The 20,900-nt window shown below is 55.2% G+C and overlaps 2 protein-coding genes across 2 annotated transcripts; one reads left to right on the forward strand and one right to left on the reverse strand.

The window, feature by feature from the left end:
• Positions 1 to 254: 254 nt before the first annotated feature.
• Positions 255 to 4,135, forward strand: KLC3 (kinesin light chain 3). The gene is made up of 12 exons (XM_038767631.1): positions 255 to 527; positions 599 to 826; positions 912 to 996; positions 1,114 to 1,318; positions 1,459 to 1,546; positions 1,701 to 1,802; positions 2,048 to 2,221; positions 2,675 to 2,765; positions 3,258 to 3,301; positions 3,388 to 3,503; positions 3,809 to 3,872; positions 4,031 to 4,135. Exons 1-12 carry the CDS (start codon positions 255 to 257, stop codon positions 4,133 to 4,135), a joined length of 1,575 nt encoding a protein of 524 aa, XP_038623559.1.
• A 281-nt stretch (positions 4,136 to 4,416) lies between these two features.
• Positions 4,417 to 11,630, reverse strand: ERCC2 (ERCC excision repair 2, TFIIH core complex helicase subunit). Its single transcript, XM_038767115.1, has 23 exons — positions 11,591 to 11,630; positions 11,373 to 11,472; positions 10,315 to 10,392; positions 9,800 to 9,862; positions 9,204 to 9,317; positions 8,903 to 9,019; positions 8,617 to 8,733; positions 8,265 to 8,388; positions 8,067 to 8,163; positions 7,679 to 7,812; positions 7,356 to 7,524; positions 7,157 to 7,275; positions 6,779 to 6,848; positions 6,487 to 6,556; positions 6,272 to 6,373; positions 6,135 to 6,198; positions 5,795 to 5,916; positions 5,618 to 5,710; positions 5,448 to 5,520; positions 5,213 to 5,283; positions 4,975 to 5,118; positions 4,636 to 4,779; positions 4,417 to 4,530 (listed from the first exon to the last, which is right to left on the reverse strand). Exons 1-23 carry the CDS (start codon positions 11,593 to 11,595, stop codon positions 4,438 to 4,440), a joined length of 2,283 nt encoding a protein of 760 aa, XP_038623043.1. The 5' UTR covers positions 11,596 to 11,630; the 3' UTR covers positions 4,417 to 4,437.
• Between the last annotated feature and the right edge of the window lie 9,270 nt (positions 11,631 to 20,900).

Genomic DNA, 20,900 nt, shown 5'->3' on the forward strand with positions numbered 1-20,900 from the left:
GAAAAGTGGGGATTGAGACTGCCAGCCCCACGTGAGACATGGACTGTGTCCAACCTGATGTTTTAATCTACCCAAGCGCTTTGTACAGTGCTCTGCACACAGTAAGTGCTCAATAAATACGATTGAATGAATGAACAAATACCATAAAAAATAGGTGATCTAGCTTGGAGGCAGGGGGAGGGACAGAGTGGCCTGAGGAGACCCCTGAGCGGTGCATGTCTCTCCGTCCCCGTCCCCGATGTCCAGGAGCAGCCATGTCGGTGCTGGTGGAGTCCGGCGGGGCCCGTCCCAGCCCCGAAGAGGTGGTGGCGCAGACGAGGCTGCTGATGCAGGGCCTGGAGGCTCTGCGGGCCGAACACCGCAGCCTGGCCGGGCAGCTGCTGGATGGCCTGGGTGGAGGGATGCTGTCCGGCGGGACCCCCGGACCCTCTGAGCCCCCCGAGCCCGGCCGGGCCCTGCTACTGGAGCAGCAGGATGCACTGAGCCACATCCTGGATGACCTCACGCTGGGGCTCGGGGAGGCCCAGGTATGGCCCCGGGGCCCGGGGAGGACAGGAGGGGGGTGAGGAGTGGCCTCTTTTCACCACCCCATCCGCAGGTACTGCTGGCTCTGAGCGGGCACCTGGGTGCGGTGGAAGCAGAGCGGCGAGGGTTGCGGGCGCAGGAGCTGCGGTTGGCACAGGAGAACGCATGGCTGCAGGAGGAGTTGGAGGAGGCGCGGCGGCGGCTGCAGGGCAGCGAGGGCACGGTCGCCCGCCTGGAGGAGGAGAAGCAAATCCTGGTGGCCCAGGGGCAGCAGCGCCGGGCCTCCGTGCTCCAGCAGCAGGTCCGGCCGGGTGGGAAGGCTGGGGACGCTGGGGGGGGGGGGGCACGTGGGGACCCCTGACCCACTGCACCGTTCCCGCACGCAGGCCGAGCCAGAGCAGCGGTCCCCCCCACACGACAGCCTGAGGCCCCCGTTTCCCAGCGAGGAGCAGGAGGAGGAAGAGCAGACAGGTGGGGAGGTCCCGTGGTGACAAGGACTGGTGGAGGGTCAGGTCAGCGGCAGTAGCCAGCAGTCTGTGATTCCCTGGACCCCGAGGACGGCCATGACTGCCCCCTCCCTGCCCATAGGCTCGACAGCGGTCCAGCAGGGGGGCTACGAGGTCCCTGCCCGGCTGCGGGAGTTGCACACGTTGGTGGTCCAGTACGTGGGGCAGGGCCGCTACGAGGTGGCGGTGCCGCTGTGCCGCCAGGCGCTCGAGGATCTGCAGCGCAGCTCGGGACCCGGACACCCGGACGTGGCCACCCTCCTCAACATCTTGGCCCTCGTGTACCGGTGCGGACCCGACCTCCCTGCGCATCCTCGCGCACACTGATCCCGACCCCCCCCCGCACCCCGTCCCAGGATTCCTCCCCCGGGCAGCCCTCCCTTTGAGGCCTGCCTCCGCCCCACGACCCCGGCCGTTCCTCCCTCAGCGACCAGAACAAGTACCGAGAGGCCACGGAACTGCTGCTGGACGCTCTGAGGATCCGGGAGGTGGCACTGGGCCCCGAGCACCCGGCGGTGAGTGCCAGCCTGGACCGGATCTGCGGGAAGGGGGCTGGGGGTGCGAGGACCTGACAGTGGGTGCCCGATCGTGGTGAGGAGGGGGCTGGTGGTACCCCAGCATCAGGCCCCCCCCCCCCCCGCCCCTCTCCCCTCCCCTGCATCCCCACAGGTAGCGGCTACTCTGAACAACTTGGCGGTGTTGTATGGGAAACGTGGCCAGTACCATGAGGCCTTGCCCCTGTGCCAGCGGGCCTTAGAGATCCGGGAGAAGGTTGGTCGAGATCGCGCCCCCCCAGCTCCCCACCACGTGCCCGCTCCCCTCCCACTGGGATCTTCCGCCCTGGGTGTCCCCCCACTTTCCCCATCCAGACCGCGTGGGGTCTGAGGTCGCGCGTGTGTGTTGGGTGAGACCGGACGGACGGACAGATGGGTGCCCACTTGAGGACATCGGTTGTGCCTTCTCCTTGCCCCGCTCCCATCCCAGGCCATGCCCTCAGCCTCAGGCCTCCCCACCAGGTCCTGGGCGCTGCCCACCCAGACGTGGCCAAGCAACTGAACAACCTGGCGCTGCTGTGCCAGAACCAGGGCCGCTTCGAGGAGGTGGAGCAGCACTTCGGCCGGGCCCTGGCCATCTACCAGGCGCTGGGTGCCGCCCAGGACTCCAACGTGGCCAAGACCAAGAATAACCTGGTGGGACGCTGGCCTGGGGGGCTTTGGGCACCTGGGGTGGGGTGGGAGTAGGGCGAGGAGGCCCCGGGGGGCTGGGGAAGGGTGGAGAGGCGTTGGGGCGATGGTGGGGAGGTACTGGGATGAGGCTGGGGGACAGTAAGGGGCATCGGAATGGGGGGACTCCAGGCTGGGGCGAGGGGCAATGGAGAGGTGTTGGGGGATGGCAGACTGCTAAAAGACATTTGGGAGGCACTGGGATCGGACTGGGAGACAAGGCGGGGAGGCGGGGGCACCAGGGCAAGGTGACGTTGGGGGAGCTTCAGGCCAGGGTGGTGGGCAATGGGAAGGTGCCGGGGGTCCGGGCAGGCTGGGGTGGAGGGAACGAGGTGGAGCAGGCGGGCACCAGGGCTCAGCTGAGCCTCTGAAAGGAACCGGGAGGTAGCCTCCACCCTGCTATGCCCCACTGTGCCCCAGGCCTCAGCATACCTCAAGCAGGGCAAGTACCGACAGGCGGAGGAGCTGTACAGGGACATCCTGAGTGGGCAGGAACTCCCAGCCCCGCTGGGTGAGTGGCTGAGATCGCTCCTTCCCAATCCACCGATCCCCCAAGGACTGGGACCTGGGAACTTCCAGCTGGGGTGGACACAGAGGGGGGCCAACTGCCCAGATGGGGACATCCAAGAAGTCCCGGTTGGCTCTACCGAGCTCCAGCCACTGACGGATGCCAGGGGAGTGGGCGGTTTGGGCCCTGATCCCTTCTTGTGATTGAAGGCACATCTCCTCCAAGAGGCCTTCGCTGACTAAACCCTCCTTTTCTCTTCTCCCACTCCCTTCTGAGTCGCCCTGACTTGCTTCTTTTATTCATCCCTCCTCCCGGCCCCACAGCACTTATGTGCATATCTGTTATTTATATTATCTGTCTCCCACTCTAGACTGTAAGCTCGTTATGGATAGGGAATATGTCTGTTATATTGTCCTCTCCCAAGCACTCAGTACTGTGCTCTGCACACAGGATGCGCCCAATAAATACAATTGAATGAATTCTTTTCTTCCCCAGGGAAGCCTGTGGCCGCCCAGCCTGGCATAGACCAAGAGCCCCAGGTGAGAGGTCAGGGGTTATGGTGGGCGCGGGAGGGGGTGAAGCCTGGGTCTGACTGCCCACCCCCACTTGTCTCTCTTGCCAACAGACCGTGCCCTTGCCACGCAGCGGGTCCCTGTCAAAGCTGCGGGACACGATCCGACGCGGGAGCGAGAGACTCGTGTCCCGACTCCGGGGCGAGGGAACCACAGCCAGTCCGGCAAGGTGAGATGGACGGGGCAAGCAACCCTAGTCTCCCCCTGGGGCAGGGGGAACTGGAGGTACAGAGGGTGACCTTGGGTGAGTCACTTAACTTCTCCGCGCCTCAGTTCCCTCACCTGTAAAATGGAGATTAAGACGGTGAGCCCCGTGTGGGACAGGGACTGCATTCAACCCAGTTATCTTGTACCTACCCAAGCGCTTAGAACAGTGCCTGGCACTTAGTAAAGCACCCAAGTACCATAATTATTATTAATTAAAGGAGGATGGGTGGGGGCTTCCCGGCTCTGACTTCCCTCTTCCCCCGCCAGTTTGAAGCGGGCCGTGTCCTTGAATGCACTCAGTGTCTTGCCAGGCCGAGCCCAGCCCACCCAGGTGAGTCCAGGGATGGGGGGTGGGGAGGTGCAGTGGATGCCCCCAAGGTGAAGGGAGGTTCTTGGGGTAAGGAGCCGGGGGTACCGCCCGGTTGGCCCCCATGAGAAGTGATGGTGGTAGGGGAGCGGGCACTGAGCGCACTCCACCTCTCTCCCCAGCCACCGGAAGACCACCGCAGCCGCCTCCGGGAGGGCCGGGGACTGAGCCACAGCTCCTTGGACCTGTGTCTCGGCGGTCCCCATCCCGTTCCTGGCTCGGGCTAGGAGACCCTCCCCTCCCACCCACCCTGGCCCGTGCCGTTTCTCAGGAATGGGGGGGAATCCGAGGGCCTGCCCCAGCTCCCCTCGGTTTATTTATTGTCACGCCAGGGTGTTGCCCCATCCCTTCAATAAAGCCGGTCTGGCGAGCAGAGCTGTGGGTATGGGGTGTGGGCGGAGGGTGCAGGGGGAGGTGTTGGGGCAAGCGGGATGGCAGGCGGGCACAGTGACCAAAAATCTCTTTATTATCTGTGCCCAGAGCCCGGCCCCTGCCCCGCCCCCCCCAACCAGGCTCCCCTGGCCCACGCTCAGAGCTGGCGTGCAATCTGTTCCACCCGTCGCAGCGTCTCGGCGCTCCGTAGCTCTGTCTCGCTCAGGAGGGACAGGCCCAGCTGGTCTTCCTACTCGGGGGAACGGGAGTGTCAGGGTCGGACCCAGGCCGCCCCAGACCCTCTTCGGTCCCACCCCCCGTACTCCCCTGGACCCCCCAGGGTGGTGTTGCTGACCCTGTGGAAGGGCTGGGCCATCTGGCGCAGGAAGTACTTGGCCACTTGGACGCCTTCTTCTACCGTCAGGTTCAGGTTGGCATCCGTCAGCTGCTCCTGGATCCAGCGCGGCAGTTTCCCCCGCTTGTCGGCCCGCGCGTAGCGCTGGGGCAGAGAGTCAGTCGGTCAGTGCTATTTACCGAACGCTCACTGTGTGCGGAGCACCGGACTACGTGCTTGGGAGAGTACAATGTAACCGACACTTCCCGCCCACAACGAGCTTACAGTCTAGAGGGGGAGAGGAGGTGGGGGGGAGTGGGGAAGGGGACGGAAGGGTGGGAATGGGACCCCACACCCCACCTTGTCGGCAAAGACCATGAGCCCGTAGTCGGTTTTCCCACGGATGGCGCGGCCCATGCACTGGGCGGCGTGGCGCATGGCGTCGAAGGTCAGGAAATCATTCTCCCGCAGCTGGAACTGGTCCCGCAGGTACTCCAGCCGGGCCTGGGGGGGGGGTGACGGGCGGGAGGAAGGGGGACCTGTCATACACGCGCCCTCCCCTCCGGCCTCCCTCCCAACCCCCGCGGCCGGTCCCCACCTTGAGGATGCGGCTCTGGGTGTACACGTAGGGGACGCCGAACATGATGACCGCCCGGCCGTAGTGGTGGACTGGGAAGAGGGTGAGGCTGCTGGAGCTGGGCTGGGTGGGGAGGGAGAGGCAGCCCCAGCCCGGCCCCGTCCTGGGGAAGTCGAGACTCGGGGGGGGGTCCTGACCCACGAGGCTGGGCAGAGCTGGCACAGCGCTGGCTTCCGTGGGCATGAGGCCTACTCACCAAAGTCGATACCCTCGGACACTTTGCCCCGAGCCACTGACAACAGGATGGCACCACGCCCATTCTCACAGGCCTAGGGAGGTGTGGAGAGGTGGAGGGAAGGTTCAGCGCTGGATTCCTCCCCACCCCGGGACTCCACGCTCCAGCATACTCCTCCCCTCACTCCTGACCTCCTGGTACTTCTCGAGTGCCACGCTGGTCTCCGCCCCATCCTGCGTCTCGATGAAGAGCAGTTTGTTTCGCTGGATGTTCTCCAAAATGCCCTGTGGGACGGTGGGGGTCAAGGGGTGGCGAGAAGCACAGGGGCACCCGAGGGGCGTGAGGGGGTGGGTGAGAGGGGTCAGTACCTGCTCATACCAGGAGGCCACAGTGCTCTCCATGTACTGGTAGCTGGTGAAGAAGGCGGCAATGCCATCGGGGACCACCGCTGACAGCTCCAGCAACAGGTTTCCATAGTTACGCACCACCGCTGGGCAGAGACAACCGAGACTGACTGACAGGCCACACCCACGTCACTCCCTCTCCAGCGAAGCATCCGTACCAAAGGTCCGAACCCATGTTTCCTCCAGGACCCCCCAGCCACCACAGATGACCAGACCAAAGTTCTTCCCTCCATCCAGTGGAGGAGTCCAAGCTTCCCTCTCCCCCCTCACCTACCTCCTACCCCCCTCCCACAACGAGACATACCAATGTCCTCCCGCGTCTCAAACTTGGAGCTGATGGCCACCTGGTCATTGCCTCGCCCCACGATCTGGAGGGACGGGAATGTCGGTGACCCGGCCCCTCCATCCGCCCACCCGCCCTGCCCTCTTCTTGGTACTCACCATGGGGCACAGACAGACTCGGGCCAGCGTCATGGTGAAGGTTGCCATGGTGACGGGGTGGAAGTCCAGAATTTTGGGATAAATGTCCAAGGGAGACAGTGTCTACGGAAGGATGGGTGTTGGAGCTGGCTGGGCGCAGTGACGGCAGGGAGGATTTTGAGGGCGGGGACTAAGCGTAAGGGGGACGGTGAGGTCGGGGTCACGGGGGGCCTCACCCCCGAGGTGATGATGACCGACTGGAAACGTTCGAACACGGGCTTGATGGCGAGGGAGGCGTCCATGCAGCTGGTGGGGAAGGGGAGACTGCGTTTCCCCTGCAGGCCCTGCCCTCATCATCCCACCCACCACCACCCCCAACCTGGGCAGGCTCTGACTCCATCACCCCCCCCCTTTGCCCCCGCTGAAAAACACACACACACACACACACACACACACACACACACACACACACACACACATATACACACATACATACATACATACATACATACATACATACATACATACCTGAAGTGCAGGATGGGATTGGCAATAGTTGGGGTCCGGTCATCAAACGGCTCAATGATGATGGCAAAACCTGTTGGAGGCGGGGGGTGGGGGGGGTGGTGTGGTGTGTGTATCTGAGTTCTGGTCCTCCCCTTCCCATCCCTGGGGCATAGGGAGCTGGGAGAGGGATGGGTCCTGAGGGTGCTGGGGAATTAGCTGAATTGCCAAGTGCCATACTGGTGGTGGGGAGACATGATGGCTGCCCCGATCCCCTGGCCCGGCCCCTTCCGGCCCTATCCGGCCCACCCCCTAACCCCCCGCAGTCCTGTCCAGCAGCTGGGACGTCCAGGAAGCTGCTGCCCAGACGGGAGCAAGACATGGGCCATCCTGCGGGCTCACCCTTGGTGTACGTGCTGACCAGAGTGGCAAAATTGGCGAGGAGCGTCAGGGGGGAGAAGTCCGTGAGGTCAGAGATCTCCAGCGTGTGCAGCAGTGACCGCAGGCGCTCGGCACAGAACCTAAGGTGTGTGTGGGGGGGGCGGTGATAGGGGGAACTGGGCCCGTCCCCTCCCAGCTCCCGTGCCAGCCGGACCCTCACCGCAGGGGCTTGGGCGGGATGCAGACGCGCTGGGCCAGGCTGCCCAGGAAGGCCGCCGGACTCTCCTGCACCGCGTGCTGCACCCGCAGCCGCCATTTGAGGAACTCGAGCAGCCGCCGCAGGAACCCGACAAAGTGCTCAGCCGTGCGGATGGACCCGGGCACCGCCTCTGCGGGCAGAGCCCCTGTCAACCCCCCTGCCCGCCATGGCCCGGTGGGCTTCCCTCTGCGGGCACTGTAGGCCCAGCCATGCCTAGTCCCCGAGCCCTCCCCCTCCACCACCCTATTGGCCACCCCCCCAAGGAGGCCGTGCCAGGATCTCACCCTGCAGGATGGCATCGGGCAGCACAGGGTTGGCCAGATGGGCATCAGTCTCCCGGGCAGCGCCTGCCTCTCGCAGGCCCTCCACTAGCCGGTGATATTCTTCGTGCAGCCGCTGCTCATCCGTCTCCTTGATCCTGAGGAGCAGGGGCGGGAACCGGGGGGCAGGGGAGGGGAGCGGGCACTTGGTCGGCGGACCACAGTGGAGGCTGAGTAAACACCATGGGACGGGGCAGGCGCTAGGCTAGAAAGACACTGGGTGGGCACAGCACAATTGGTGCCTGGTTGGGCACGATGGGGTCAGGCTAAGGACCGTGGGGGAAACAGGGGTGAACGGGCAGTGCGCAGGCATAGAAGGGTGCCAGGACCTCCTCACCAGCCCTGGCCCTACCTGTGAATGGTTCTCTGAAGAGTCTCCAGGTTGCCCTGGCAACGGTCCAGGGTGCGGCGAGTGATGTTGACGCTCATGGAGTCGATGCAGACGTTATCTGGGGGTGAGGGGGCAGGCGGGAGGGGACTTGGATGTGTGGAGCAGCCCCTCCAGCCCCCAGCTCCCGGACCTCGTCCCGCCTCCCAGCCCCCCACGCACCAATGTTGTGTGCCTCGTCGAACACGACCACGGCCTTGCGGGCCATCTCCTTAGATACGAGGTTGGCGATCTTGGGGTCCAGCAGGTAGTGGTAGCTGTACACCACGGCATTGGCATGCTGGAGCTGGGGGCGGGCACAGGCATCACTATCCACAGGTTCCCCAACACCCCCACCGCCCCGAGAGACTTCTGCCCTCCTTCACGGTCTCCCCGGCTCTTATATCTTTCCATCACAGGAGACAGTAGGGGATCAGGGGGCGGGGGGGGACGACCCAAGACACCTATCCGGCAGACAAAGTGAACTAAGCAGAGCCTAGCGCATCGCTCCCACCGGTTGATCCCGGCCACCCACCGAGTGGCGAGCGAGGAAATATGGGCACCAGCCCTTCTGCCGGCCCAGGGCCTTCAGGTCGTCCAGATTGTAGATGCCACCGGGGAGAGGCAGCTGGCGGCCATTGGCATCAAACTCCTGGGGGAGTGCAAGAGGGCAGGGAAGGGGTCAGAGGTCAGTCAGCACTTGCCCCCCTCCCCTTCCAGCCGTGTTGGCAGGTGGGCCCCTGATCCCACTGACTATGCCCACACCCCAGGAGGAGTGTGGGGCTGGGCCAGGGGTTGGGCAAAGGGTCACCGGGGCCCACCTCATAGAAGCGGCAGTTGGGAACGCTGGGGTCCTGCTGGTGCCGGGCCCGGACGTAGGAAGCTGTGAGGCTGTGGCACTTGCCGTCCACCTCCTTGCCGAACCGCAGGGAGGATACCTGGGGACCTGGCCATTGGCATCGGGGCTTCCGGCCAAGCCCCTTCCAGGAAGCTGGGTCCCCCTCCGTCCCTCCCCTGGACCCCGCGACGGAGGTCCCGCTCCCAGCTCAGCCTGGACAGGGAGACGGGGATTGGGGGTGAGGGGGGCAGAGAGGAGGGCAGGGGGAGGGGAAGGGTCCCGACCTCGGGGTGGACACACAAGTTGCGGCGGGAGCTCAGTGCCAGGGCCAGGAAAGGCAACTTCTTGCCCTCGTGACGCTCAATTGAGTCCAGCAGCTTCCTCAGCTCCTCTATGACCTGGGCGACGGTGGTATTTGGGTTGGCCACCACGAGCTCCTCGGCTCCTTCTGGACCATCTCCCCTTGTCCCCAACCTTTTCCTGGACCGTCTCCCCTGTGCTGACCCACCCTCGCCCCCAACCCCTCCTGAACAGCTTCTTCCACATTCAATTCGTTCAATCGTACTTATTGAGCGCTTACTGTGTGCAGAGCACCATACTTACTAAGAGCTTGAGAAGTACAAATCGGCAACATAAAGAGACGGTCCCTACCCAACAACGGGCTCACAGTCCACATCTACTCTCACCCCCACACCTCCCCTAGCCCATATCCCTCCATCCCAGCCCCACTCCTCCTGGACCGTTTTCACCCCACTGACCCACCCTAGCCCCCCACGCCGACTGAATAGCCCAACTCCCGGCATACTAGCCCCACTCTTCCCAGACCGTCCACACACCCAAAGACCCCCCAGCCCTCTAGACCTGCCCCCCACTTCCTCACCTTCTCGATTTCGGGCACGGTCCGGGAACAGTAGATGAGTTTGCTCAGTTCCACGGGGTGCGCCTGGGGGAAGCAGGGGGAGGGCACTGAGCCCTGGGTCAATCAAACAATCAATCAATCGTATTTATTGAGCGCTTACTGTGTGCAGAGCACTGTACTAAGCGCTTGGGAAGTACAAGTTGGCAACATATAGAGACGGTCCCTACCCAACAGTGGGCTCACAGTCTAGAAGGGGGAGACAAACAAAATCAATCAATCAATTGTATTTATTGAGCGCTTACTGTGTGCAGAGCACTGTACTAAGCGCTTGGGAAGTACAAGTTAAGAACAAAGCAAAACATATTGACAAAATAAAATGAATAGATGAGGACAAGTAAAATAGAGTAAGAAATACGTACAAACATATAGACAGGTGCTGTGGGGAAGGGAAGGAGGTAAGGCAGGGGGGATGCAGAGGGGGAGAGGTGGGTCCCCACCGTCGCTCCGCATCCCCCTCCAAGTGCCCCCCAACTCACCCGCTGATAGGCCACGATCAACGCCAACAGAGACACGGTCTTCCCGGTGCCCGAGGGCATCTCCAGCACCCCGTGGCCCTGCGTGGGAGAGGACGATCGGCGGGGCCCGACCCCCGTGGGAGCGCAGGGTGGTGGGTGGGAAGGGTCCAGAGGGCCGGGTCCCCTCCAATCAATCAATCAATCGTATTTATTGAGCGCTTACTGTGTGCAGAGCACTGGACTAAGCGCTTGGGAAGTACAAGTCGGCAACACATAGGGTCAGTCCCTACCCAACAGCGGGCTCACAGTCTAGAAGGGGGAGACAGAGAACAAAACCAAACATACTAACAAAATAAAATAAATAGAATAGATATGTACAATCAATCAATCGTATTTATTGAGCGCTTACTGTGTGCACAGCACTTTACTAAGCGCTTGGGAAGTCCAAGTTGGCAACATCTAGAGACAGTCCCTACCCAACAGTGGGCTCACAGTCTAAAAGGGGGAGACAGAGAACAAAACCAAACACACTAACAAAATAAAATAAACAGAATAGATATGTACAAGATAGAGTAATAAATATGTACAAACATATATACATATATACAGGTGCTGTGGGGAAGGGAAGGAGGTAAGATGGGGGGGATGGAGAGGGAGACGAGGGGGAGAGGAAGGAAGGGGCTCAGTCTGGGAATCAATCAATCAGTCAATCGTATTTATTGAGCGCTTACTATGTGCAGAGCACTGGACTAAGCGCTTGGGAAGTACAAGTCGGCAACACATAGAGACAGTTCCTACCCAACAGCGGGCTCACAGTCAAGAAGGGGGAGACAGAGAACAAAACCAAACATACTAACAAACTGAAATAAATAGAATATGTACAAGATAAATAAATAGAGTAATAAATATGTACAAACATATATACAGGTGCTGTGGGGAAGGGAAGGAGGTAAGATGGGGGGGATGGAGAGGGGGACGAGGGGGAGAGGAAGGAAGGGGCTCAGTCTGGGAAGGCCTCCTGGAGGAGGTGAGCTCTCAGGAGGGCCTTAAAGGGAAGGTGCCCGGCCCCTCGCCGCTACCTTGGCGTCCAACGTGCGTTTGAGCTCCAGCATGTAGGCGAGCTGCTCCGGGTAGATGTAGTCGTAGGGGAAGTGCACCGGGAGCCCGTCCACCGACAGCCTGCAAGGCAGGGCGGGGCGGGGCGCTCAGTACACTGTCAAGTACACGCTCAGTACACCCACAGGGCTCCCCCCCCCAGGGCCCCTCCCCCACGTGCCCCCGCCGACCCCCGGCTCACTCCATGGCGCCGGCGCCGTCTCCCGGGCCTTTGGCGCGAGGCCCCGCCCCCTCATGAATATGCAGTAGGGGGCGTGGCGGGGAGGCCGGGGGTGGGCGGGGGGATAGGTGCGCCTGCGCAGTGTGGGCGGATCCCGGAAGCGGGGGAGGCTGCGCTCCAGGCGACGGGAGCCGATGCCCGAGACATCGCTGCGAGACAAAGGGAGTCGATCCCCTCTGGTTCGTTCGTTCGTTCGTTCGTTCGTTCGTTCGTTCGTTCGTTCGTTCGTTCGTTCGTTCGTTCGTTCGTTCGTTCGTTCGTTCGTTCGTTCGTTCGTTCGTTCGTTCGTTCGTTCTACTGCGTGCAGAGCACTGGACTGAGCGCTTGGGAAGTCATCATCATCATCAATCGTATTTATTGAGCGCTTACTGTGTGCAGAGCACTGGGCTAAGCGCTTGGGAAGTACAAGTCGGCAACATATAGAGACGGTTCCTACCCAGTAGTGGGCTCACAGCCTAAAAGGGGGAGACAGAGAACAAAACCAAACATACTAACAAAATAAAATAAGTAGAATGGATATGGACAAGTAAAATAAATAGAGTAAGAAATATGTACAAACATATATACAGGTGCTGTGGGGAAGGGAAGGAGGTAAGATGGGGGGATGGAGGGGGGAGGAGGGGGAGAGGAAGGAAGGGGCTCAGTCTGGGAAGGCCTCCTGGAGGAGGTGAGCTCTCAGGAGGGCCTTGAAGGGAAGTCCAAGTTGGCAACATATAGAGACGGTCCCTACCCAACAGTGGCTCACAGTCTAGAAGGGGGAGACAGAGAACAAAGCATAACATATTAACAGAATAAAATAAATGGAATAAATATGTACAAGTAAAATCAATCGAGTAATAAATACTAGAGTAATAAATACATTTATTCGTTCGTTCGTTCATAAGCGCTTAGTACAGTGCTCTGCACATAGTAAGCGCTCAATAAATACGATTGATGATGATTGATTCATTCCCTCATTCATTCATTCCTTCCCTCATTTATTCCCTCATTCATTCATTCATTCAATCGTATTTATTGAGCGCTTACTGTGTGCAGAGCACTGTACTAAGCGCTTTGGAAGTGCAAGTTGGCAGCATATAGAGACGGTCCCTACCCAACAGTGGGCTCACAGTCTAGAAGGGGGAGACAGAGAACAAAGCAAAACATATTAACAGAATAAAATAAATAGAATAAATATGTACAAGTAAAATAAATCAATAAATAGAGTAATAAATACTAGAGTAATAAATACATTTATTTGTTCGTTCATTCATTCCCTCATTCATTCATTCATTCATTCAATCGTATTTATGGAGCACTTACTGTGTGCAGAGCACTGGACTAAGCGCTTGGGAAGTACAAGTCGGCAACATATTCATTCGTTCAATCGTATTGAACTGTGTGCAGAGCACTGGACTAAGCGCTTGGGAAGTACAAGTCGGCAACATATAGAGACGGTCCCTACCCAACCGCGGGCTTACAGTCTAGAAGGGGGAGACAGACAACAAAACAAAACATATTAACAAAACAAAATACATACAATAAATATGTACAAGTAAAATAAATTTAAAAATAGAGTAATAAATATGTACAAACATATATACATAGATATAGGTGCTGCGGGGAGGGGAAGGAGGTAAGGTGACGGGGAGGAGGAGGAGAGGAAGGAGGGGGCTCAGTCTGGGAAGGCCTCATTAATAATAATGATAGCTTTTATTAAGCGCTTACTATGTGCAAAGCACTGTTCTAAGCGCTGGGGAGGTTACAAGGTGATCAGGTTGTCCCACGGGGGGCTCACAGTCTTCATCCCCATTTTCCAGATGAGGGAACTGAGGCACAAAGTGAAGTGAGCCCCCTCCTTCCTCTCCCCCTCCCCATCCCCCCCGCTTTACCTCCCTCCCCTCCCCACAGCACCTGAATATATGTATATATGTTTGTACGTATTTATTACTCTATTTATTTTACTTGTACATTTTTATTCTATTTATTTTATTTTGTTAATATGTTTTGTTTTGTTCTCTGTTTCCCCCTTTTGGGACAGAGACTGTGTGCCTGACCTGGTTAATTTGTATCTACCCCAGAGCTTAGTTCAGTGTTTGGCACAGAGTAAGCACTTAACAAAGACCATAATTCTTAACATTACTAGGGGAGAAGCTTATAGTCTAGAAGAGGAGTTTATGGATCATTACTAATACTAAGGCCATCTGAAGGAGATGTAATTTCCGAAAGGCTTCAAATCAATCAGTAGTGTCTGTTGAGCCTTCCTGGGTGCAAAGTGCACTGTCCTAAACTCTTGAAGGTGGAGAGAGTTATTGGTTGTAGTAGAAGTAGCAAAGGTAATTATATTTAGACTGTGAGCCCAATGTTGGGTAGGGACTGTCCCTATATGTTGCCAATTTGTACTTCCCAAGCGCTTAGTACAGTGCTCTGCACATAGTAAGCGCTCAATAAATATGATTGATTGATTGATTCATATTTACTGACCACTTGCACTGGGATTGGTGTCCTGTGAGAAGAACTGTGAAAAGTACAACAGATGCACAAAATGCATTTCCTGCCCCACAAGGAGCTTCCAGTGTAAAGGAAGAGACAGTCATAGAAATATTTCCAAATTCATTCATTCATTCAATCAATTGTATTTATTGAGTGCTTACTGTGTGCAGAGCACTGTACTAAATGCTTGGGAAGTACAAGTTGGCAACATATAGAGACGGTCCCTACCCAACAGCAGGCTTACAGTCTAGAATGGTGGAAAGAGCTCTGTCTGCCTCTAAATTATTTAAACCCATTAGCCAGCTCTAGCAGTCAGTTGGTCAATCTTATGTATTGAGTGCCTACTGTGGGCAGAGCACTGTACTAAGTGTTTCAATAGTACTAAATAGTAATAAAGTACTTATTGATATCTGACCACATAGGCTGTCGTCATAAAGGAGAGGCGTGTCAATGGATGGGTGAACATGGATTGCACATGGTAGTAGCAATGGTAGTATGTTATTTATTTTAATGTTTGCCTCCCTCATTAAGTTCCCTGTGGCCAGGGAACTGGTCTACTAACCCTGTGGCACTCTTCCAAGTGCCCAGTTGACAATGTCGACCACCCTCTTCTCCTGGGAACATTATCCAACCTTGGCTTTACTGACATTTTCCTCTCCTGGTTCTCCTCCTATCTCTCCGGCTGCTCATTCTCAGTCTCTTTCGCGGGCTTCTCAAGATTCAGTTCTGGGGCTTCTGCTATTGTCCATTTACATCCACTCCTTTGGAGCAGTCTTTCACTCAGCATGACCTACTGAAAAGAGCGTAACCCTGGAAGTCGGAGGAACTGGGTTCTAATCCCAGCTTTGCCACTTGTCTGCTGTGTGACCCTAGGCAAATCACAACTTCTCTGTGCCTTAGTGCCCTCATCTGCAGAGTGGGGATTCAATACCGGTTTTCCTTCCTACTTAGACTAGGAGCCCCACGTGGGGCCCGATGATCTTGTAACTACCCCAGTGCTTAGTACAGTGCTTGGAACATAGTAAGCACTTAATTCCACAATTATATTATAATAATGATATTGGCTTCAACTACCATCTCTTGGTGGATAATTCCCTCATCTCCCTCTTCAGCCCTGACCTCTCTTGCAGTCTCTCATTTCCTCCTGCCTTCTCTATTTGGCTATCCTGCCAACCCCTCAGACTTAAAATGTTCAAAACAGAACTCCTAATTTTACCCTCCCAAACCTTGTCTTCCCCCTGTGTTTCTCATCACCGAAAATAACATCACTATTGCCTCTGTCTCACAAGCCCATAACCTTGGCATTATCCTTGACTCATCTCTCCCATTCAATCCACGAATTCAATCTGCCACCAAATCCTGTCATTTCTACCTTCATAACATCACTAAAATCCACCCTTCCAAACTGTTGTTATGCTGATCTAAGCACTTGTCATAGCCCTCCTTGACTCCTGCATCAATCTCTTCGTTGACCTCCCTGCTTCCTCTCTCTCTCTCTCTCTCCCTAATCCAGTCCTTGCTTCACTCTGTTGCCTAGATCATTTTCCTAAAAAACTCTTCAGGCTATGTCTCTGCACTCCTGAAAAACCTCCAATAGTTGACCATCTATCTCTACATCAAACAGAAATTCTTTGCCATCAACTTTAAAGCACTCAGTCATCTCGCCCCCTCCCATCTTACCTCACTGATTTCCTACTACAATAAAACCTGCCTTTTTTGCTCCTCTAACTCCAGTCTACTCACTGAACCTCAATTCATTCATTTATGCAATCGTATTTATTATCTATCTCACTGCTGACCCTTTTCCCATGTTCTCCTTCTGGCCTGGAACTCCCTCCCTCTTCATATCTGACAGACCACCACTCTCCCCACCTTCAAAGCCTAATTAAAATCACATCTCCCACCAAGAGGTCTTCCCTGATTAAGCCCTCATTTGCCCTAAACCCTCTCCCTTCTGTGTCACCCTTTCATTTGGATCTGTACCCTTTCAGCAGTTGATATTCACCCCACCCTCATCCCCCCGGTACTTATGTCCATATCCATAATTTATTTTAATGTCTGTCTCCCCCTCTAGACTAAAAGCTCCGCATGAGCAGGGAATGCTCCTACCAACACTGTTGTACTGTATTCTTCCAAATGCTCTGCACACAGGAAGTGCTCGATAAATGCTATTAATTGATTGATTGATTGATAAGCTCCTCGAGGGCAGGGATCACGTCTACAGACTCTGTTGCACTCTCTCAAGTGCTTAATGCAGTGCTTTGCTCAATAAACATCTTTGATAGAAATTGTAGTAGTAGTAACGGTATCCAATAAGTGCTTATTGTGTGCAGTGATGCATATATACATTTAGCCAATTGTACATATAATAATAATAATTATTATTATTATTATTATGGTATTTGTTAAGCACTTTCCATGTGCCAGGCCCTGTACTAAGCACTGGGGTGGATACAAGCAAACTGGGTTGGACGTAGTCCCCGTCCCATGTGGGGCTCGCAGTCTCGCTCCCCATTTTACAGATGAGGTAACTGAGGCCCAGAGAAGTAAAGTGATTTGCCCAAGGTCACACAGCAGATAAGTGGCAGAGCCGGGATTAGAACCCATGACCTTCTGACTCGCGGGCCTGTGGTCTTCCCACCATGCTATGCTGCTTTGATAATTTAATCAATTCTTCTGCTTTGTCTTTTTGTAAGTATTTTTATGCATGTATCCCTTCTCGACTGTAAGCTTGCTGTGAGCAGGGAACATGTTTACCAAGCCCTTAGTAAGTGCCCAATAGATATGATTGATTTATTGGTTATTCGAATTTACACTCCTTGTGGGCAAGGCCAACGTCCTGCCCACTTATGCCTTTATATGTAATTTATGTATTTATATTAATGTCTGTCTCCCCCCTCTAGACCGTAAGCTCGATGTGGGCAGGGAATGTGTTTGTTTATTCATCATCATCAATCGTATTTATTGAGCGCTTACTATGTGCAGAGCACTGTACTAAGCGCTTGGGAAGTACAAACTGGCAACACATAGAGACAGTCCCTACCCAACAGTGGGCTCACAGTCTAAAAGGGGGAGACAGAGAACAAAACCAAACATACTAACAAAATAAAATAAATAGAATAGATATGTACAAGTAAAATAAATAGAGTAATAAATATGTACAAACATATATACATATATACAGGTGCTGTGGGGAAGGGAAGGAGGTAAGAAGGGGGGTTGGAGAGGGGGACTGGGGGAGAGGAAGGAAGGGGCTCAGTCTGGGAAGGCCTCCTGGAGGAGGTGAGCTCTCAATAGGGCCTTGAAGGGAGGAAGAGAGCTAGCTTGGCGGAGGGGCAGAGGGATTGGGGGCATTCCAGGCCCGGGGGATGACGTGGGCCGGGGGTCGATGGCGGGACAGGCGAGAACGAGGTACGGTGAGGAGATTAGCGGCGGAGGAGCGGAGGGTGCGGGGTGGGCTGGAGAAGGAGAGAAGGGAGGTGAGGTAGGAGGGGGCAAGGTGATGGACAGCCTTGAAGCCCAGGGTGAGGAGTTTCTGCCTGATGCACAGATTGATTGGTAGCCACTGGAGATTTTTGAGGAGGGGAGTAATATGCCCAGAGCGTTTCTGGACAAAGATAATCCGGGCAGCAGCATGAAGTATGGATTGAAGTGGAGAGAGACACGAGGATGGGAGATCAGAGAGAAGGCTGATGCAGTAGTCCAGACGGGATAGGATGATATTGTTATGTTATATTCTCCCAAGAGCTTAACGCAGGGCTCTGCCAACAGTTAAGTGCTCAGTAAATAGGACTGACTGGTAGACGCTTTAGAACGTCCCAGTGCTCAGTCCAGAGCTTGGCCCTCAGAGGGCGCTCAGTGAATGCCAGTCCCACCAGTAATAACTGCAACTGATTGCTCAGTCGAACATGTGCTTTTTCACCAAGGACGCGCTTGTAAGGATTCCCAACATTCAGATTTGATAGCCAGGTGTCCCAGATGGGGCTCCCGTAAGGGTTACTTGCTTCCTAGTCAACCCAGTGAGGAAGATGCAGGCTTCAGACTGAACCCCACTTTCCCTCATCTCCCACTCCCTTCTGTGACGCCCTGACTTGCTCCCTCTGTTCGTCCCCCCGGCCCAGTCCCGCAACGTTTATGTACATAGCTGTCATTTTATTTATTTGTACTGATGTCTGTCTCCCCTACTCTAGACTATAAGCCTGTCGTGGACAGGCTTAGTCCACTAAGCGCTTAGTACAGTGCTCTGCACACAGTAAGCGCTCAATAAATACGATTGATGATGATGATGATGACAGGGAATGTGGCCATTCATTGCTGTATTGTACTCTCCCAAGCGCTTAGTACAGTGCTCTGCGCACAGTAAGCTCTCAATAAATTTGATTGAATGAGTGAAACCTCCCTCCCGCCAACTCTCCCTGTGTATCCTAGTGAGGAAGATTCAGGCTTACCTGAAGGAGTGACACCTCCCTGCCAACACCCCCTACTCCCCACCAACACACGCACTGCCCCAAGTATCCCTGCTCTGCTCTTATGAATCTGTACCCCTTAAGCATTTGATATTCACCCCAATCTCAGCCAGTCAGCCAGTCAATTGTATTTACTGAGTGCTTACTGTGTGCAGAGCACTGTACTAAGCACTGGGGAGAGTACAAAATACAATAAAACAGACACATTCCCGGCTCACAACGAATTTACAGTCTAGATGGGGAGACAGCCGTTAATATAAATAAATAAAATGACACATATGTACATAAGTGCTGTGGGGCTGGGAGTGGGGATGAACAAAGGGAGCAAGTCAAGGCAACGCAGAAGGGAATGGGAGGAGGAAAGGAAAGCTTAGTTAGGGAAGGCCTCTTGAAGGAAATAAGCCCTCAATAGGGCTTTAAAGGTGGAGAGAGTAATTGTCTGTTGGATATGAAGAGGGAGGGCAGTCCAGGCCAGAGGCAAGACGTGGGTGAGAGGTCAGTGGCGAGATTGATGAGATCGAGGGACAGCGAGAAGTTTGACATTAGAGAAGCAAAGTATGCAGGCTGGGTTGTGGTAGGAGAGTAGCGAGGTAAGGTAAGAGAGAGCAAGGGGATTGACTGCTTTGAAGCCAATGATGAGGAGTTTCTGTTTGATGTGGAGGTGGATGGGCAACCAATAGAGGTTCTTGAGGAGTGGGGAAATGTGACCTGAATGTTTTAGTAGATCAACGATCTGGGCAGCGGAGTGACGTATGGACTGGAGTGGGGAGAGATAGGAAGCCGGGAGGTCTGCAAGGAGGCTGATGCAGTAATCAAGATGGGATAGGATAAGTGCTTGTATTAATGTGGTAGCAGTTTGGCTGGAGAGGAAAGGGTGGATTTTAGCCCCACGGAACTAGCCAAAATATATTGTACTTCTGCCTCCCCCACAGACTGTCAACTTCTTGTGCCCAGAGAACGTATCTCCCAAGCTGTTGTACTCTCCCAAGTGATACAGTGCTCTACACACACTGAGTGCTCAATAAATAGCATCGATTGATTGATTGACTGATTGATTAACTGATTGTGCTTGGTCTTGCAAACTCCAGGCATTAGCTGCTTGCCTCTTCACATTAGGGCCTTTGTCCTGCTGACCCTCCTGAGCCCCAGGCTTTCTCACTTTGTTGTCTTCTGTTAAGCCCATAAGGGCCACAGGCAGCATCTTTCACACTCTGAATAATAATAACAATAATTGTTAAGCACCTACTATGTGCCAGGCTCTGTACTAAGCACTGAGGTAGATACAAGTTAATCAGGTTGGACACGGTCCTTCTCCCACATGGGGCTCATAGGAAAATGAGGCACGGAGACGTGAAGTGACTTGCCCAAGGTCGCACAGTAGACAAGTGGTAGAAACCAGGGCCTCTGACTCCCAGGAATGTGGGTTCTAAAGACCTGTGAAGAAGGGTCTGGCAGATATCAGGTGGGGGGGGGATGAGACACAATACAGCCGTCTACACACACTAGTTGGCCCCAAAATATGATTGATTGATTAATTGTTTGGCAAGAGGGCCACCCAGCAGAAAGATTCACTGAGGGGCAGAGGCAGTTTTAGCCACACAGGGCTTGATTCAGGAGAGCCGTGGTCACTGTCAATCCCACCCTGGGGCTGGGCAGCTTCAGGGCAAACTGGTCATCCCAGAAACTCACACTGGCCCCACCCTGGCTGGCCGGCCCCTCCCGAAACCAAGAGGAGGAGGAGGAGGAGGAGGAGGAGGAGGAGGAGGAAGTGGGCCAAGGACAGGTGGAGCCGCAAGATGAAAGGTGGAGGCTGGAAAGGAAGGGGAAGATTATACTTTCCAAGTGCTTAGTTCCAGTACGTGCTCAATAAATGTGATTGATTGAATGAATGAATAAATGAATGAAAGCTGAGGAGGGGAAGGAATGGGAAAGGAGGAGGAGGGAAGAGGAGGGAAGGAAGGGGAAGATGAGGAGGGGAGGGGGTGGGAAGGGAGGAGGGGGGGGAAGGAGGGGAGGAAGGGGAAGATGAAGAGGGGAGGGAGTGGGAAGGGAGAGAAATCAATCAATCAATCAATCAATCGTATTTATTGAGCGCTTACTATGTGCAGAGCACTGTACTAAGCGCTTGGGAAGTACAAATTGGCATCACATAGAGACAGTCCCTACCCGATAGTGGGCTCACAGTCTAAAAGGGGGAGACAGAGAACAGAACCAAACATACCAACAAAATAAAATAAGTAGGATAGAAATGTACAAGTAAAATAAATAAATAAATAAATAAACAGAGTAATAAATATGTACAACCATATATACATATATACAGGTGCTGTGGG

This window comes from Tachyglossus aculeatus, chromosome 26 (assembly GCF_015852505.1).
Source record: "Tachyglossus aculeatus isolate mTacAcu1 chromosome 26, mTacAcu1.pri, whole genome shotgun sequence".
Taxonomy (NCBI): Eukaryota; Metazoa; Chordata; class Mammalia; order Monotremata; family Tachyglossidae; genus Tachyglossus; species Tachyglossus aculeatus.

Bases quoted from the DNA above. Each gene is read 5' to 3' on its own strand.
- KLC3 (XM_038767631.1), top strand. From the start codon at position 255: ATGTCGGTGCTGGTGGAGTCCGGCGGGGCCCGTCCCAGCCCCGAAGAG. The intron at 1,319-1,458 runs GTGCGGACCCGA...TTCCTCCCTCAG, and splicing joins ATCTTGGCCCTCGTGTACCG to CGACCAGAACAAGTACCGAG. The intron at 1,803-2,047 runs GTTGGTCGAGAT...CCTCCCCACCAG, and splicing joins CCTTAGAGATCCGGGAGAAG to GTCCTGGGCGCTGCCCACCC.
- ERCC2 (XM_038767115.1), bottom strand. The intron at 9,863-10,314 runs GTGAGTTGGGGG...TGCTTCCCCCAG, and splicing joins TGATCGTGGCCTATCAGCGG to GCGCACCCCGTGGAACTGAG. The intron at 8,389-8,616 runs GTGGGTGGCCGG...GCCCGCCCCCAG, and splicing joins ATTTCCTCGCTCGCCACTCG to CTCCAGCATGCCAATGCCGT.